This window comes from Oncorhynchus gorbuscha, unplaced genomic scaffold, assembly GCF_021184085.1.
Source record: "Oncorhynchus gorbuscha isolate QuinsamMale2020 ecotype Even-year unplaced genomic scaffold, OgorEven_v1.0 Un_scaffold_1314, whole genome shotgun sequence".
Classification (NCBI taxonomy): domain Eukaryota; kingdom Metazoa; phylum Chordata; class Actinopteri; order Salmoniformes; family Salmonidae; genus Oncorhynchus; species Oncorhynchus gorbuscha.
In genome coordinates, this window is record NW_025746126.1 from 130,059 (window position 1) to 149,489 (window position 19,431).

At 41.6% G+C, this 19,431-nt stretch overlaps 2 protein-coding genes and 1 pseudogene across 10 annotated transcripts in view; 2 read left to right on the top strand and 1 right to left on the bottom strand.

Annotated features, from left to right (window-relative positions):
- LOC124022275 (copine-4) overlaps positions 1-5,640 on the bottom strand; it is a 110,325-nt gene extending 104,685 nt beyond the window's left edge. For both annotated transcript variants that reach the window (XM_046337198.1, XM_046337197.1), the window contains exon 1: positions 5,406-5,640. The gene's annotated coding sequence lies outside the window, so the exon portion shown is untranslated. The remainder of the gene's footprint in view (positions 1-5,405) is intronic.
- A 2,522-nt stretch (positions 5,641-8,162) lies between these two features.
- Positions 8,163-12,692, top strand: LOC124022276 (annotated as a pseudogene).
- A 376-nt stretch (positions 12,693-13,068) lies between these two features.
- LOC124022277 (transmembrane protein 116-like) lies at positions 13,069-19,342 on the top strand. Of its 8 annotated transcripts, none has more exons than XM_046337206.1 (11): positions 13,069-15,054; positions 15,416-15,462; positions 15,572-15,635; positions 15,845-15,973; positions 16,551-16,655; positions 16,763-16,812; positions 17,017-17,100; positions 17,342-17,483; positions 17,569-17,713; positions 17,842-17,921; positions 18,006-19,342. In XM_046337206.1, exons 1-11 carry the CDS (start codon positions 14,980-14,982, stop codon positions 18,219-18,221), a joined length of 1,137 nt encoding a protein of 378 aa, XP_046193162.1. In that variant the 5' UTR covers positions 13,069-14,979; the 3' UTR covers positions 18,222-19,342. The 8 variants fall into 8 exon arrangements, with proteins under 8 accessions (XP_046193162.1, XP_046193158.1, XP_046193159.1 ...); XM_046337202.1 differs by having other exon boundaries at positions 13,069-14,024; XM_046337203.1 differs by having other exon boundaries at positions 13,069-14,024; positions 17,845-17,921.
- Positions 19,343-19,431: the final 89 nt, after the last annotated feature.

Below are 19,431 nucleotides of genomic sequence, written 5' to 3' on the forward strand. Positions count from 1 at the left end.
AAACCTGGTTCCATTAACAAAGGCCTGTCTCTGCGTATTTAATAATTGGGGAGGGTAATGGGTTCAGAAGCAACTTTAGAAGTAAAGCTTGGATCAGTTTCAGATGAAAGGGGAGAGGAATGTCCCTGCCTGGTGTTGGTGTGTTGTGTGTTGTCATTCAACGAGGTGTCAGAATGAGGTGAGTACCAATGGAGGCTGCCCGAGGGGAGGATGGCTCATAAAAATGGCTGGAATGGAGTGAATGGAATGGTATCAAACATATGAAAACTATCCTCCCCTCAGCAGCTTCCACTGAGTGGGTAGATACTCAGCTTCCACTGAGTGGGTAGATACTCAGCTTCCACTGAGTGGGTAGATACTCAGCTTCCACTGAGTGGGTAGATACTCAGCTTCCACTGAGTGGGTAGATACTCAGCTTCCACTGAGTGGGTAGATACTCAGCTTCCACTGAGTGGGTAGATACTCAGCTTCCACTGAGTGGGTAGATACTCAGCTTCCACTGAGTGGGTAGATACTCAGCTTCCACTGAGTGGGTAGATACTCAGCTTCCACTGAGTGGGTAGATACTCAGCTTCCACTCCACTGAGTGGGTAGATACTCAGCTTCCACTGAGTGGGTAGATACTCAGCTTCCACTGAGTGGGTAGATACTCAGCTTCCACTGAGTGGGTAGATACTCAGCTTCCACTGAGTGGGTAGATACTCAGCTTCCACTGAGTGGGTAGATACTCAGCTTCCACTGAGTGGGTAGATACTCAGCTTCCACTGAGTGGGTAGATACTCAGCTTCCACTGAGTGGGTAGATACTCAGCTTCCACTGAGTGGGTAGATACTCAGCTTCCACTGAGTGGGTAGATACTCAGCTTCCACTGAGTGGGTAGATACTCAGCTCCACAGCTGAGTGGGTAGATTCCACTGAGTGGGTAGATACTCAGCTTCCACTGAGTGGGTAGATACTCAGCTTCCACTGAGTGGGTAGATACTCAGCTTCCACTGAGTGGGTAGATACTCAGCTTCCACTGAGTGGGTAGATACTCAGCTTCCACTGAGTGGGTAGATACTCAGCTTCCACTGAGTGGGTAGATACTCAGCTTCCACTGAGTGGGTAGATACTCAGCTTCCACTGAGTGGGTAGATACTCAGCTTCCACTGTAGATACTCAGTGGGTAGATACTCAGCTTCCACTGAGTGGGTAGATAGCTCCACTGAGTGGGTAGCTTCCACTGAGTGGGTAGATACTCAGCTTCCACTGAGTGGGTAGATACTCAGCTTCCACTGAGTGGGTAGATACTCAGCTTCCACTGAGTGGGTAGATACTCAGCTTCCACTGAGTGGGTAGATACTCAGCTTCCACTGAGTGGGTAGATACTACGTTCAACATGTCACTCCCACTGGTACAATGTTACAGCTACACTACAACACCTGCTCACTCTGACAGTGTCAAACTATAGGAATGTTTTTGCTTCAGCCCAGCACTAACACACCGTATTCAACTACTTAAACCTTTGAATCAGTAGTGTCGGTGCTGGACTGAAACCAAAGCTTGCACAATCCGCAGCGCTCCAGGGCTATAGGGTTTGAAAAAGCATAAGTCGCTCAGCTCAATTACAGGTGAAAGGATACTTTCTGAATTTCACCCGAGCCACTGAAAACCAGATGCAGGGACATGAGGGGGGGTCATCTCAGACTTTCTGTCTGTAGTCATGGAATTCTCAGCAAGGCGAAGGACACATTTGTGTCACCGTCAGTCTGAAGTGATGCCTCAAGACGTCCTGGTTTCAGTAAGCTGATATCTCTCAATGATAAAAATGCCTCTTCGCTATTCATGGAAACAGAAGGCAGTGAGAAAACACCTCTTACAGGAAACCTGAAAACAATGAATCATACAGCAGTCAGTGTGCATGGACTACTCATTACTCATACGAGCTCTCAGAGGCAGACCAGAAACTGACAATGCATTTCAAAAGCAAAAGGGAAGCGTGTGTTATTAGTTGGATATCCATTCATTTACCTTTCCAATGAACGTCCTTATTTATTTAACAGTGGTCAGTTCATCAGGTTGACCAACACATGTCAGTGCTAACAAACCCCAGCTCTTCATTCTTTTTAAAATGGCAGAGAATGAATGACTTGTCTTAATTCATTTACACACACACAGAAGCCAGGGTAGGACGGAATGGAAAGGCATCACAGGAGGCTGCTGAGGGGAGGACGGCTCATAATAATGGTCAGAACGGAGCAAATGGAAAGGCATCAAACACCTGGAAACCATGGAAACCATGTGTTTGATGTAGCATTTGATACCATTCCACTCGTTACGCTCCAGCCATTACCACAAGCCCGTCTTCCCCAATTAAGGTGCCGTCAACCTCCTGTGAATGCCATCAACAGGAGCAGTATGAGTTAGACTCAGCTGGCAATAACACATCAGATATGTTTTTCAGCCACTCACAGGAGAGAGATTCAGGTGTATTTGCATATTCATAGAAACATCACGATCAGTTCCTTGTTGGCTTCTTTTTAGGGGGAACTCCCTCTAACCGCTCTCTCTCTGAGCAACTGTTTGTGTGTAGGCATGCAGCTGCACTTGATCAGACAAGATCATTTGGTTAGGTATAATTCTCTTGATCAATTTACTATATTTTTTGCTAATGCCTGCATGTGTGTAAGCTACAGGTCTTTATTTAGAAAGTAGTATTATTGTTATTATTTTACATGCCTTCAGAAGGAAGCCATTTTTATTGTCAATCACAATTATTGGTCAGTGCTTGAAATGGACTGAAATAGGTGCCTGTACTCATGTTTATATTTAGGAGCAGGAGACCTAAAATACTTATAGTATTCTATACGAGGAACAGGAGATCAAGCAGTAGAAATGTTGAGGTGCCAGTACTCAGCTCCGGTGAGCTCCTGCCCAAGTCAAGCACGGTTCTTGGTTCAAATTCAGGGTGTTGATTGCACGCCCTCCATAGGTCAGGAAAAATAGTTCTATTGAAAGACTGGGAGAGATGTTAGACTGAAGTAGGGCAGTGCAACAGGGTGGCAGGTAGCCTAGTGGTTAAAGGTGTTGGGCCAGTAACTGAAAGGTTGGTAGCTGGAATCACAAAGCTAGCATCTGCTAGATGACTAACCTGTAACAGCATACACAGCTAGCACATTTAGTTCCTTGGAAGTTGTAGGAATGTACATTATTGATTCTGGGAACGAAGTCATAAGTTCCTGACCGTTAAAAACTGAAAGTTATTTAAACATTCTGAGAACGGAAGTAAACATTTCTCCTGTTCTGGGAATGTACATTTTTAGGTTGTAGGGAGGTTCTGAGAACATTTTTCTATGGTTCCCGGAAAGTTTTCCTGGGAGGTTTTATTAATGTTCTGAGAACGGAACTGACAGGTTATTTGACGGTAATTAAATAGCATTCTGAGAACATGTTCCAATAAGACTGCTAGCTTAGTTGAACTGTTTTGAACTCCAAGCACAAGTAAGACACATGGAAATGTATTTGCTTAGGCATTAATCCTGAAACACATGGAAATGTATTTGCTTAGGCATTAAATCATAGGGAAACACATGGACATGTATTTGCTTAGGCATTAATCATGAAAACACATGGACATGTATTTGCTTAGGCATTAATCATGAAACACATGGAAACACATGGAAATGTATTTGCTTAGGCATTAATCATGGAAATGTATAGGCATTAATCCTGAAACACATTTGGCATTAACATGTATTTGCTTAGGCATTAATCATGAAACACATGGAAATGTATTTGCTTAGGCATTAATCATGAAACACATGGACATGTATTTGCTTAGGCATTAATCATGAAACACATGGACATGTATTTGCTTAGGCATTAATCATGAAACACATGGACATGTATTTGCTTAGGCATTAATCCTGAAACACATGGACATGTATTTGCTTAGGCATTAATCATGAAACACATGGACATGTATTTGCTTAGGCATTAATCATGAAAACACATGGAAATGTATTTGCTTAGTCATTAATCATGAAACACATGTATTGTTATTGTGGCATGGCATCGGGCTCCTGAGTGGTACAGCGGTCTAAGGCACTGCATCTCAGTGCTAGAGGTGTCACTACAGACATCCTGGTTTGAATCCAGGCTGTATCATGACCATGATTGGGAGTCCCATAGGGTGGTGCACAATTGGCCCAGTGTCGCCCGGGTTTGGCAGGTGTAGGCTGTCATTGTAAATAAGAATTTGTTCTTAACTGACTTGCCTAGTTAAATAAAGGCAACTTTTTTATTATTGTGAGATACAAACCTATGATTTCCTGCTCCCTATCCATGAAATGAGTCGACCACGCCATCAGGATGGCGCTGGCATGACATGTTTTTTTACTCATACAAAGCTGTTCATTTTAGTCTATTCAAACAGACCCTATGTCAAAGGAAACAAGCACTCATTAACATCAGATGTGGCCAATTAGTGGGTGAAGCCAACACACCTGAACACACTTAACCAGATAGAGGATAGAGAGTTTTGTTGATGCTGAGAACGGAACGTATACGTTTTAAAATAATATTCTTAGAACCTTCTTTGAACTATACTTATGTTTTCTTGTGGTTTTTATGGACAGTTTTCTTAATTCTCTGAGAACATGACTTTAAATAGAACCACGAGGAAACGTGCAGAAAACGTTATGCTGAAGTGCTGAAATTCCCCCAGAAGAACGTTGTTTCATAACGTTCTCTGAACATTCTGAGAACATGACTTTGAATAGAGGAAACCTGTAGGAAACGTTACGGGAAGGTTGTATGCAAAACAACCGTAGTACAACCCCACTCTCGCCAAGCACTAAGAAACATATGGTTCTGGGAAAATGATGTGCAAACTGGGTACTCTAGTGACCTGCAGCACAAACTACATCAGATAACCATCCCTGTTCATATTAGGTGACGAAACCATAACGACCCTGCCCTGTTAATCCATTCAGGGTGAATGAAGGATGCTCATAACTGCATACAGATTCAATAAAAACCACCAGGTTCCACAGCCCAATTCAGTTGCGTAATAACACAGATTGGCAAGAGCAGGTATGGTGACAGGTAGATATGACCTCATTGTTGCTGGACATATTTGAAGTACTGTTACCAACACATTTTCCTGCAACACTTGCAAAATATATGATTGATGTAGCCTTTCCTACAACCTGTCCATTATTCAGCCTTGAAAAGAAAGCCTTGAGAATCTACAGGCAGGTGTCACACATAATAAACTAGGCCTATGTAAAACTGGGGGAATTCCAGCATCAGAAACATTTTGATCAACAAAGTCAATTATAACAGATATTATTTAAAAAATGTTCAATATCAACAATTTTCAATGCATGTTTATGAAAATACTTTGTCATTGATTCTAAACTCACCTTATAAAAACATGAACAAAAATAATCCCAAACCAGTGATGCTGACAAAAAAAAACTTTTCAAATTCAAATGCTCCGATTTGAGCAAACTCGGCTAAGAAAGATGACTTCACCACACAGAGAACCAAACCCCATTCTCAATCCATTGTTTATATCAGCAGCGATAGAGGAACCTGCCCTCTTGACGTTCAATCTAGTTGTGTCTCCCCCTTTCCTCTTTATGAAAGACGGTTGGAGAACAGTCCCAAAGATGATTTCACTGGCTCCCGCATCACTTCAGATGCACCCTCTTCCTCAATGAGATGTTGCTGCGCGCCGCGCTATCACTAACTTGACAATACTGCCCTCTGGTGGCTGTCGTTTTAAATTAGTTAATTAGTTAATTAGTTAACACCTGTCACACTTGAAATATCTTGTGCTTCGTACCCACCACATACTCTCAAAATGATAAATAGATGCTTTCACGTTAGTTCACCACTCTGTATTGATCTGTCAGAAAGCCATTCATCAGATCTTGTTCACTCTATGGTAATCAGCCTCTCACACATAGCCCTAGGTTTAGTGACTAATTATGTTAGTAATTGCTCTTGAGGACAAGACAGAGGATATGAGGGGTATAAGTATTGAGGCTTACGAAACACGTTTTTACTATAAGGAACAACATTATAAACAAAACATGCAACAATTCCAAAGATTTTACTGAGGTACAGTTCATATAAGGAAATCAGTCAATTGAAATACATTTCACATGACAGGGAATACAGACTTGCTTCTGTTGGTCACAGATACCTTAAAATAAAGGTAGGGGTGTGGATCAGAAAACCAGTCAGTATCTGGTGTGACCACCATTTGCCTCATGCATGGACACATCTCATTGGCATAGAGTTGATCAGGCTTTTGATTGTGGCCTGTGGAATGTTGTCACACTCCTCTTCAATGGCTGTGCAAACTTGCTGGATATTGGCGGGAACTGGAACACACTGTCGTACACAAATATTCTCAATCGGTGACATGTCTGGTGAGTATGCAGGCCATGGAAGAACTGGGACATTTTCAGCTTCCAGGAATTGTGTAAAGATCCTTGAAACATGAGGTGATGACGGAGGATGAATGGAACGACAATGGGCCTCAGGATCTCATCATGGTATCAAATTGCCATCGATAAAATGCAATTGTGCTCGTTGTCTGTAGCTTAAACCTGCCCATACCATAACCACATCGCCACCATGGGACACTCTGTTCACAATGTTGACAACCATCAAACTGCCCGCCCACACAACACCGTACACTTGGTCTGCGGTTGTGAGGCAGGTTGGACTACTGACAAATTCTCTAAAACTACTGACAGATTCTATAAAATTATGTTGGAGGTGGCTTATAATAGAGAAATTAACATTAAATTCTATGGCAACAGCTCTAGTGGGCATTCCTGTAGTCAAAAGGCCAATTGCACGCTCCCCAAAACATGGCATTGTGTTGTTTGACAAAACTGCACATTTTAGAGTGGCTTTTTATTGTCCCCAGCAAAAGGTGATCATGCTGTTTAATCAGCTTCTTGATATGCCACAACAGGTGGATGGATTATCTTGGCAAAGAAGAAATGCACACTAACAGGGATGTAAAGATATTTGTGCACACATTTTGAGAGAAATATACATTTTGTGCGTATGGACAATTTCTGGGATATTTTATTTCAGCTCATGAAACATGGGACCAACACTTTACATGTTGCGTTTAAATTTTTGTTTAGTGTACATTGCTATGACATCATTGGTAGGCTATTTCCTTTACAATATTGAATTATCAATAAAAATGAAAGGGTAAATGTGAGTATTATTTGATATTATATCAACGTTATTGGGGAGGGGAGGGGGGGTAGAAATGTGCCATAGCAGATAGACTGCTTTCTGATCAGTTACAGTTACAAAAGCTCATTAAACTTCAAATAATCAGAAGTTATAGGAGGACGGCTCATTGTAATGGCTGGAAAGAAATGAATGGAACGGAGTCAAACATGTGGTTTCCATGTGTTTGATCTGTTTGACTCCGTTCCATTAACTCCATTCCAGCCATTACAATGAGCCTGTCCTCCTATGGCTCCAGAGTGACTACAGGTAATTGATTCATTTTAAGATAGCTAGGTGAGATAACCACATACAGTATCACAGTCATAGAAAGTCTAACTTTTCCTCAATAAAGCAGCTATCAGCAAAGTCACCTGCTGCGACCCCTAATGGGTTGGGACACTGTCTGAGGTCACCTAGATAAGATTACTATCATGTACAATGACATTTTAGTAGATTGATTTTAGGAAAGTTCATATTTCAAAGTCATTTTCAGGGTCATGTTTTATTGTTTTGTTGATACGGTGGATTGACTTGGACAGAAGCTGTTGGTGGAGTATTTTGGACATCAAAGGTTAAAAAATAATAATCATAATAATAAGATCTGCCTACTCAGGTACAAAGCATAGAAGTAGAGGCTGTCAAATACCTTGTTTAACCTCAGGGCTCTGGCACACTGTTTAGAGCATCATTACAGGGTCCTACCTGACCCATTACTTCACAACTAAAGATAACTCTACCTATATGCTGAGTAGCTGAGTAGACAGATCTTAGTCTTGGGTTAATAACACTCTTGGGTCCATAGACTAATCTCTAGGCATCTTAGGTGAAATCTCTCTTCAGATAACAATTGATAACACCCCTCCTGTCTATTAAAGCAAGGCACATTCAAGGTTTGTCCTTTGCAGATAACACTCTTCAAAGAACACATGTTATCTTCCTGACCACAATGATGACTATAAATGACATCCATCAAGCCCAACAGGATTAGTTAGTGCAGACAAGCCAAGACATCAAGATGTGGTTGTATTTGTATTTGGGAATGGCAGTTTTTCTCAGTGTAGAGTGCAAACCATTGAACAAGGGGACACACAACAAGTTGCTAGTGATTTCCTTTGATGGTTTCCGATGGGACTATGATCAAGACGTAGACACCCCTCACATGGACAAGTTAGTGGTAGATGGAGTGAAGGCAAAGTACATCACCCCTCCGGCTATCACCATGACGTCCCCATCTCACTTTACTACCATAACTGGTAAGGCAGAAGAGTTACAAAATGCTATTGACTTGTTGCGTGCATTTGAGCAGCGTGTTTGAAGTTCTCAATCAGGTGCATATTAATCCAAAATAAGAAGTATTTCCTTGGGTAACATGTGACTACGGGCCCAAGTTACTGTTTCAAAACTGGTTTTGAAGTGAAATGTAGCCTACTATTGTAGATGGATTATTGACTGTTGATTTCTTTGGCCAAATATTTCAATTCTTTCATAAAAACTGTTTTGTTTGTGGCATGTGCCCAGAAAATGCCAGTCCTGACCATGATCTCACTCACGTTACTAAGTAGCCTCACTTGCCAGTGTTCTGGGTGGCAGGTAAGCCTAGTGGTTAAGAGCTGACTAGGTCAAACATCTGCCGATGTGCCCTTGAGCATAGCACTTAACCATAATTGCTCTTGTAAGTCGCTCTTATCTCTACTAAATTACTCAAATCTAAATGAAATGTTCTTTTGGATTTTTAGGACAATCTATTATGTCGTTCTGCCCCTGAACAAGGCAGTTAACCCACTGTTCCTAGGCCATCATTGAAAATAAGAATTTGTTCTTAACTGACTTGCCTAATTAAATAAAGGTACAATTAAAAGAAAATAAATCAAATGTACACTGTATATGTGCACATACTGTACATATCCTTCGGGTCCTAACTATTTAAATACAAATCTGGTCAAACTTGCTGCTTACTTTATCTCTGGGCAAATGACCTCACTTTAATCTGACCCTAGAGTTATTCCTGAGAAATGGAAATCACCTTATGTTTTCATTTGTTAATGCAGGAAAAACCTACAAATCTACAATTTCTAAATGTTCTCTTATATGACAGTGATAAAAAAATATATATATATAGTACAGCAATTAAAGTTGTAAATGCCATCTTCGATATCCTTGATAAGACATCACTGAGGTTTTGGATACTGTTTATCATAATGTCATGACGAAAAGACCATTCAAACTGGAAGGTTGCTGGTGTAACAGTATAGACTTTACGTCCGTCCCCTAGACCCGACCTGGGTGCGAACCAGGGACGCTCTGCACACGTCAACAGTCACCCTCGAAACATCGTTACCCATCGCTCCACAAAAGCCGCAGCCCTTGCAGAGCAAGAGGAACCACTACTTCAAGGTCTCAGAGCAAGTGGCGTCACCGATTGAAACGTCACTAGCGCGCACCACCGCTAACTAGCTAGCCATTTCACATCGGCTACACTGGCATTAAAAAATATTTACATATCATTCTACTTTCTTCTCATATCTCTCACAGGGAGATGGATAGAGGATCATGGAGTTGTTCACAATATGATGTTTAATTCCACAACTCATCAGAAAGTCGTCCATAAAGCTACCTTGAAGAGGTCTGAGTGGTGGGACAATGGAGCCTTACCGTTGTGGATTACAGCACAGAACCAAGTGAGGAACTGGTCATGATTTGATCCTGGACATAAAATATCACAAGTGTTATTTGTCTAATATGCAGATTTAGCTTACAGTCCTCCTACCCACAGCTACAGAAACCACTGTCAGACTATTTACATTGACCCCCCCCCCCATTTGTTTTGTACACTGCTGCTACTCACTGTTTATTATCTATGCATAGTCACATCACCCCTACCTACATGTACAAATGACCTCAACTAACCAGTACCCCTGCACACTGACTTGGTACCGGTACCCCCTGTATATAGCCTCGTTATTGATATGTTATTGTGTTACTTTTTATAATTTATTGAATTTTTTACATTAGTTTATTTGGTAAATATTTTCTTAAACTTTTCTTGAACTACACTGTTGGTTAAGGGCTTGTAAGTAAGCATTTCACTGTGAGGTCTACACTGTTGGTTAAGGGCTTGTAAGTAAGCATTTCACTGTGAGGTCTACACTGTTGGTTAAGGGCTTGTAAGTAAGCATTTCACTGTGAGGTCTACACTGTTGGTTAAGGGCTTGTAAGTAAGCATTTCACTGTGAGGTCTACACTGTTGGTTAAGGGCTTGTAAGTAAGCATTTCACTGTGAGGTCTACACTGTTGGTTATTTCAGGGCTGTTGGTTGTAAGTAAGCATTTCACTGTGAGGTCTACACTGTTGGTTAAGGGCTTGTAAGTAAGCATTTCACTGTGAGGTCTACACTGTTGGTTAAGGGCTTGTTAAGTAAGCATTTCACTGTGAGGTCTACACTGTTGGTTAAGGGCATTTTGTAAGGTCTAAGCATTTCACTGTGAGGTCTACACTGTTGGTTAAGGGCTTGTAAGGAAGCATTTCACTGTGAGGTCTACACTGTTGGTTAAGGGCTTGTAAGTAAGCATTTCACTGTGAGGTCTACACTGTTGGTTAAGGGCTTGTAAGTAAGCATTTCACTGTGAGGTCTACACTGTTGGTTAAGGGCTTGTAAGGAAGCATTTCACATTAAGGTGTTGCTTGTAAGTAAGCATTTCACTGTGAGGTCTACACTGTTGGTTAAGGGCTTGTAAGGAAGCATTTCTACATTGGTTAAGGGCTTGGTGTTGTATTTGGTTAAGGGCTTGTAAGTAAGCATGTGACAGATAACATTTAATTTGACTTGATTATTTTTAGGTGAATGAAGTTGCTCTAATGAAAGTTAAGACCCCTACTACACCCTGTAATTAGAAGCATACATACAAGCATACATACCTTTTCTTCTCTTTCAGGGCCTGAAAACAGGTTCCTTTTTCTTTCCAGGAGGAGCCGCCAACTACAGTGGTCAAAGTGTAAACCGGGCGGTGGTTGAGGAAACAGGTCAACAAGATGATAACGAAACAGAGTGGCAACAGAATATTGACACTGTGTTGAGCTGGTTCACCAAAGAAGATTTTGACTTTGTGACTCTGTACTATGGAGAGCCTGACAACGTGGGTCATGCCAAAGGACCAGACCATCCTGACAGGAAAACCATAATAAAGCAGATTGACCGCACCATCGGATACCTGAGGGAGGCCATCCAGCGAGATGGTTTGACAGATAACCTGAACATCATCATCACCTAAGGGTTCAAGGGAAAACTGACCATGGCATGACCACCGTCAAAAAAAGACCTCTTGTAGATGAAATAATCCTCTCTAAATACCTGAATTTCTTCAACTTGGTTTATTTTGAGCTCCTTGACTACGGCGGGTTTGGAATGATCACGCCGAAGAAAGGAAAGGAACAGCAGGTTTATGATGCTCTCATGAAGGCCCCAAACCTCACAGTCTACAAGAAGGAAGATATGCCAGAGAACTTTCATTTGTCCAAGAATGACAGAATGCAGCCTATTATTGTCATTGCTGATCTAGGTTTCAACTTAAACTCGGTAGGTACTGATATTAACTTTAAAGACACTTCACATACTATGTACAAAGTAAAATGGTCCTTCTGTAGCTCAGTTGGTAGAGCATGGCGCTTGTAACGCCAGGGTAATGGGTTCGATTCCCGGGACCACCCATACGTAGAATGTATGCACACATGACTGTAAGTCGCTTTGGATAAAAGCATCTGCTAAATGGCATATATTATTATTATTATTATTATTATTATTAAAAAATGGTAAAGTAACAATATCACAGATTTAAAAAATAAAAACAATTATGATATGCATGTCATTTCAACAGCGGTTCATCGTATACGTAAACAAAGGAGATCATGGATTCCACATGGACGAAATGGACATGAAGACCATCTTCCGTGCTTTTGGACCAGATTTCAAAAAGAGTTATCTGTCTGAGCCCTTTGACAGTGTCCACATCTACCCTCTAATGTGCAAGCTGCTGCAGATAGATCCAGCCCCTAACAATGGTTCCCTATCTGTCACTGAGGGCATGCTGGTGCAGAACGGTACGAGCTGGGAGCTTCTCCTAGAAAGCATTTTAGTATCAAAATGCATGAAAGGGTCTATTAATTCATTCTAATACAGGAAGATATCAACCTTAATGTGTGCTCCACTGATGATACTTCTTCTATAAGATAATTATCAAGACTGACATGACAAATGGTTATATCACATAACTAATGGCGCCATTCTTCTCTACTCAGGTGGGAGAAGAAATCAGATGTCCCTTGGTGTTTTGGCATCGATATTTGTCTACATTTTATTTGTCATGTAGTTATTTATGATGTTGGTTATTTTCCGTAATGTTCGTTAACTGAAAACATTTGCATAGTTGAATCAATCATTACCAAAACTCCAACAAATATTTTTAAGGAGGATCACATTCACTATAATGTTCATCAACAATATCCATCTGATTGTATTATACACTCAGTTTCCAGTTTATTAGGTACACCTATCTAGTACCGGGTACACCTATCTAGTACCGGGTACACCTATCTAGTACCGGGTCGGACCTATCTAGTAGCCAGGGTACATTTACCTACATTTAAGTCATTTAGCAGTACGCTCTAGTACCGGGTACACCTATCTATCCAGAGCGTACTTACAAATCTAGTGCATTCACCTTATGACATCCAGTGGGACAGTCACTTAACAATAGTGCATCTAAAACAGCCAGAATTCTTCAGGGCATGGAAACGTTGCTCAATTGGTATCAAGGAAAAACATTCCCGCACCATTACACCGACAGCCTTTATTATTGACACCAGGCAGGATGGGGCCATGGACTCATGCTGCAATAGCCCATCTGTGGCAAGGATTGGATGTGTTGTGCGCTCCGAGATGCCGTTCTGCACAGCACTGTTGCACTGCGCAGTTATTTGCCTGTTTGTAGCTTGCACAATTCTTGCCATTCTCCTTCGACCTCTCATCAACGATCTGTTTTCGCCCATAGGACTGCTGCTGAACGGATGTTTTTGGTACCATTCTCGGTAAATCCTAGACACGGTTGTGCATAATATAATAAGCCCAGGAGGCCGGACGTTTCTGAGACACTGGAAATGGCGCGGCTGGAATCGACGATCATACATACCATGCTCAAAGTCGCTTAAGTCACTCATTTTGTCCATTCTAAAGTTCCAGCCGTCGTTATACACTGAGTGTACAAAACATTAAGAACACCTTCCTAATATTGAGTTGCATGTCTATGTCATGGAAAGAGCAGGTATTCTTAATGTTTTGTACACTCAGTGTATAGCAAGACACAGCCACGTGACACACTGTCTGCTAACCATTTTTGGGAACGGGGTGGTGTGCCTAACAAACTGGCCACTGAGTGTATGTTTAATAATCAAACCAGTCAGCATTGTCTGACATAACTTCGTCTAGAACCTACATTTAATACTGACACCTGCCCACTGATGGTTCAGGGGGTCAAGTAGCCTGATTCCTTTGAGAAGCTGTTGCCTTTCATTCTAAATGTCAGATTTTATTTGGAGTCATATTTTTTGTTTAAATATTTGTTCCGACTGTATATTTATTTGTTGTTATTATGCTTTAATAAACGTGCACGGTGAATGAGTATTGCAGTTTTAAAATTAAAATGTTTAACAGGAAACAGGATTTGGATCTAAGGAGTTATTACCACCTGCAGCCAGCTGGAGATATCATTTTTAAAATAAATGTAAACAATATTTAACTAGACAAGTCAGTTAAGAACACATTATTTTAAGAACAAATTCTTATTTACAATGACGGCCTAGGTACAGTGGGTTAACTGCCTGTTCAGGGGCAGAATGACAGATACAGGATCTGAACAGCCCTTAGCCGTGTTCCTATTGGCCATTTACCCCAAACCCCGGAGGTGCCTTATTGCTATTATAAACTGGTTACCAATGTAATTAGAGCAGTAAAAATAAATGTTTTGTCATACCTGTGGCATAACTGTAGTTATACTGCACTCTGACTGTTCTTTCAATGACAGTCTGACCAGGCGAATCCAGGTGAAAGCTATGATCCCTTATTGATGTCACTTGTTAAATCCACTTCAAATCAGTGTAGATGAAGGGGAGGAGATGGGTTAAAGGGGGATTTTTAAACCTTGAGATGATTGAGACATGGATTGTGTGTGTTCCATTCAGAGGGTGAATGACAGGACAAGATATTGAGTGCCTTTGAACGGGTATGGTGGTAGCTGCGCTAGGCGCACCTGTTCTTCGTGTTTTGTACAATCAGTGTATATTTTTCACATTGATGCCGTTTATTTTTGTCATCGCCAAGGTTATTGTAGGGTTAAGTGGTGATTTGAAATTAAAACAACAAGGGTGATGAATAGGCTATGAGCTATTGCCTAATGTAAATGACAAGATTATGAAACCAGCCATGATGAGTGGCTACACTTGTTGCGGTCATGTGACGAAGCATTAACCGGTCAAATGGAGAGTGAGCGCGCCCTGCATTCTATGTGACGTTAAACTGCTGTACAATCACCTCAGTTTTGGATCCGTGCGTGTCTAGGTTACTCAGCCTAAATCACAACTCGTCTCTGATGTTTTAAACGATGGCTGAATGTTTTGGGAACGACATATATATATATATATATATTCTACAATTGGGTTAAGTCTTAGAATAAAGAAAACATGTTACATTTCATCTTGCAAGATGTCTCAAACAACACGGAGCAAAACACAACGACGCCTGAGGACTGGACTGTTGTAAGTCATTTACAAGTATTGTGTTAAGTATTGTGATTATTCATTTGTAGTTGTCCTGTATTTAAACTACTGAAAAGTGTACAGCAATATGTATTTCTTAGTTGTAGCTACATCCTTGCAACATGTGTCTGCAGCATGGCTTTTGGGGGGTGGGACCACCCTCTAGCACTGTAGAAAGTGGATGAGATTATTCTCCTCAGTTGACCAGAGTAGTGTTATAGGATAGTGACTGTTTTGGTTTCTAATCAACACCTTTCCCCTGTAAAGGTGTACTTTGCAGTCAGGTGGATCCAGATGACCAGAGTAGTGTTATAGGATAGTGACTGTTTTGGTTTCTAATCAACACCTTTCCCCTGTAAAGGTGTACTTTGCAGTCAGGTGGATCCAGATGACTATGGCAGTGCTGAGGTAAGCTGAACGCAGCATTTACAACCTCTTTGTAATTGTACAATCTGGTGATCACATGGGTCAAATGAGGAGCTCTTCCCAATGTGGTTTTTCTTGTTGTTGTTTGCAGCATTGTCGGTTCAGGTTCCATAATTGTTTATGCAACTTTCCAACACCTTATAAGGACACCTGAGGTTAGTTACAAACACTACAGATGATCCCCTCTACAGTTGGTTTGAATTGTTTCCACATTTAAGCCTATATTATCCCCTACCTTAGTTGGTAGAAAGGCGCTATATAAATCCAATCGGTTTTTGTTAATAATAACAATATTATTAACCTACCTACAATACCAGGACTGCTTTAGACTCCAAAACAATGGCCAATACCACTTCCTCTGCAGATCCAGCCATTGTTCTTACTGAGTGTGACAGACATGCTGCTGGCAGTCAGCTGGCTGGTAGGAGCAGTACTGTTCACCCAGGACTGTGATAGCCATGCCACCTGCTACAACCTACACATCGTTGAACAGGTATGTACACAGACGTATAATACATTCATTAACAGTAAGAATTGACTTAATGTTTCACTAAGAAATAGATGTCCAAGGCAGATCTAGATCCGGCCCAAATGAAGTAGAGCAGCAAATCTAGCCCAATTTGACGCCTCTTCAATTCTGTTAGATCGGGACAAAGGAGTCTGGATGTGGCTGACCCATTTCCCTTGTACTTGTGCACTGGAATATTCTGTACCAAAAGGGAACATGATATATAACCCCACAACAAAACCAATGATGGTCCTAGATATCTAATCTTCATGGATACGCAGAAAGGGAACATGATATATACCCTAATGGTCCCCTTCAACAAAACAAAACCAATGATGGTCCTAGATATCTAATCTTCATGGATACGCAGAAATGGGAACATGGATATATATATAACCCCTCAACAAAACCAATGATGGTCCTAGATATCTAATCTTCATGGATACGCAGAAAGGGAACACCATTTCATTGACACGTCATACCGCGCTTCTCACCACTAAAATAGAAGTCAATGTTGGTTGACTCATGGTGACCACTGACGGAGAACCCTGTCTTTTAACAGATCCTGTATATGACCTCGTTCTTCTACACATTGAACTATGTATGGACCCTGTACTCTGGGCTAAATAACAGATTCTACAGTAGCCTTCATGGATACCCAGCCCAAGTAGGTGCTACCTGACAAATGATCGTTTTGATGTCTGACACATTTGGTTGTCTGTAATTCCCCATATTCAACTGTTTGTTTAAAGTCTGGCCTCTGTTTTGTTGAAGTGCGCCACCAAACTGAGAAGTTTCAGCAAGATTGCTGCAGTCCTGTCATGGTGAGCATGGACTATTTCACAGAAAGAGTATTTCATTTACATGTATTTATTTAACCTTATTTAACCAGGCAAGTCAGTTAAGAACAAATTCTTATTTACAATGACGGCCTAGTATATGCTTGACCTCTTTAAAGTTCAGTAGATGACATTATACATCCAATAGAGGGAGTATGCTACATGTCCTGTCCTCGTTTCTCCTTCCAGTGTCCTCCCCGTGCTGCTGATGCTGCCAGTGTTTGTAACAGGAAATATGGACCACTGTTACACAAACTTCAGCCAGCCTTACAAGTAGGTCTGTAGCATGCATCAAAGTAGGAATATTATCATGGAGAGTTTATTTTGGGATAGAGATAATTGTGTCAATAAGGTTTGCAGTTTTAGTAAGGCAATCAGAATCCATATCAAGCACTTCCGTGCTAAATGTTTGGTCAATTAATAGTCATTGTTAATGTGTTTTTTTATTATACATATCTCTTGTTGATTTGAGGTGCATAACGGTTTGACTAAAGTCCCTCTCCCTGCATATTAGGTGCCTTCTAATGCACACGGAGGCACTCTTCATGTCCACTGACTTGAGCAAGATGGAGGTGGACTCAGTTTGCCGCCTGGGACACATGTACAGTATTGCCGTCTTCCTGGCAGTGTTCCTCCTCACATTTGTTGGCATTGTGGTGAGTCAGCCTATCCCATGGTTACCAGCTTATATTTATTTTATTCAAACGTATCTTGGCTTCACACGTCGTTTGTCTACACCAGGTGCTCATGGGAAAAGCACGCACTGTTTACAGACGTTGTGTGAGTTCTAGCGGTTTCCTCGGCGACAGGCAGTGGGCGTCGCTTCGTGTTCTGGACCGACACATGCTCCTCTACCCCTCTGTCTTCTTCTTCTGTTGGGGCCCAGGTAACTACAGTACTGTTCACCCAGCTCAGAATCCTAGGGCCCCCCCCCCAGCTTGCTAAATGATTTGTAGCAGATGAAAATCACATTCTCCTTTTTGATATATTGCCTTATTTACCTTTTCATTTCAGCAGTGTTCCTGGCAGCCATGATTCTGTACAACCCCAAATCAGTGGAGGGAGTTGTGGGCGTCATTCTCTACATCTTACAGGTAAAACTGCCAGCTGCTCTGAAACCGACATCCAAGACGTGTGCAACCTCAGTCCATGGCTTAACTTCTACTTCCTCATCCCAGGCCTTCACCTCATCCTCTCAAGGCCTTCTGAACTGTGTGGTGTACGGCTGGACACAGACACACTTCCGCTCAGCTAGCAAAGATGCTGTAAGGGACATGGACACCCAGACGCCACTTCTGAGATCTCAGAAGAAAGGCTATAAAACTCTATGGTCAACACCATCCCCCAAACCAGATGATATAGAAGGATCTGGTATTCTACCGACACCACATTAATTTACTATGGTGGTTGTGACACTGGCAAAATAAATGAAACAAAGCCTTTTGTGCCAGACTGGGAGTGACGGTTTGGTTTTGAATCTTGGGGACAGTACCTTGGGAAGCACCTGTTATACCAATGAAGCAAAAACACCCTCGGCTGTACACAAGGGACAGCAGGGTCCAACCAGACAGAGGCTGAACTGCTGAGGCGTAAAAAAGGGAAGAACCAGGGAATTTACAAGGAGAGGAAGAGCAGCTCTGAAACAGGATCTGAGAGCTCTGTACTTTCATAGGAATCAGAGTCACTCCCTCCCTCACTTGTTCTGACTGCATCGCTCGTGCAAACATTGTCTCTACATTAGTGTTTAGAATTTCCCACAGTAGTTGGGGACAGCCGAGGATATTTGTGAAAGGCTTTGTAACTGACTGGCATGTCTTTGATTTAGAGGGGCCCTGATTGAGCCCAACCGTGTGGAAACAGTGAGCAAGCCTGTCACTTTTCATCTTGATGGAACAAAGGCCCTCCATTCACAGAGATGCTGCTTGACGTACGAGTTTGGCCCGTGGTGTTGTGTGATGGTCGTAGATACGCAAGTGTGTGCAATGTTTAGTTTTCGCCCTACATGGACTTGGTCACAGAAATGTGACTGTAGGTTTATGCTCACTCCTTGAGTTCAATTCTAAACTTTTATCAAAGGGGACAATTATTGCCTTGCATGAGGCATGAGAGCAGGATAAATACATCACCACAACATACAATTATTTTTTTTCTGAAATGCAAATGAAACTGAATGAAAAGAATGTGGATTTCCGGTCTGTCAATGCATTGGACTTTATTTCTGTTTAACTCCATCAATATGAAATGGCCATTGCAGCTCAAATATAGTAAGTGCTGCAGCCTCATCAAAACAATAAAATATTGTTTCACTCCCACATCCGACCAGCTGCATCATGGCAGTTATCAAAGATGAGGCTGTAGTCAGTGCCTCCAGCTTTGACGAAATCAGAGACCGTCTTACTCCCTTTAAAGTTTTTGGTTTCAACTTTCTGCAAAAAGTTTTAAAAAACAATGTTTTAATCTGAACGACTGTGTATTTGCCACTACAGAGTCATTTCAATAAAAGATGCTTATGAAAGAAAGCTGATTGAATACTTGCCTTCCAGTCTCGACCCATGTGGCGTGCAGCCACCACTACAGTCTGAGAGCTGATGCCAAATCCATCCC

What these genes read in the sequence shown, in the direction of transcription:
- LOC124022277 (XM_046337199.1), top strand. Translation starts at nt 13,944, where the DNA reads ATGTTTAACAGGAAACAGGATTTGGATCTAAGGAGTTATTACCACCTG. An exon ending in ATATCATTTTTAAAATAAAT is followed by an intron (nt 14,025 to 15,415) that starts GTAAACAATATT and finishes TCCCCTGTAAAG; the next exon opens with GTGTACTTTGCAGTCAGGTG. An exon ending in TTCATGGATACCCAGCCCAA is followed by an intron (nt 16,656 to 16,762) that starts GTAGGTGCTACC and finishes GTTTTGTTGAAG; the next exon opens with TGCGCCACCAAACTGAGAAG.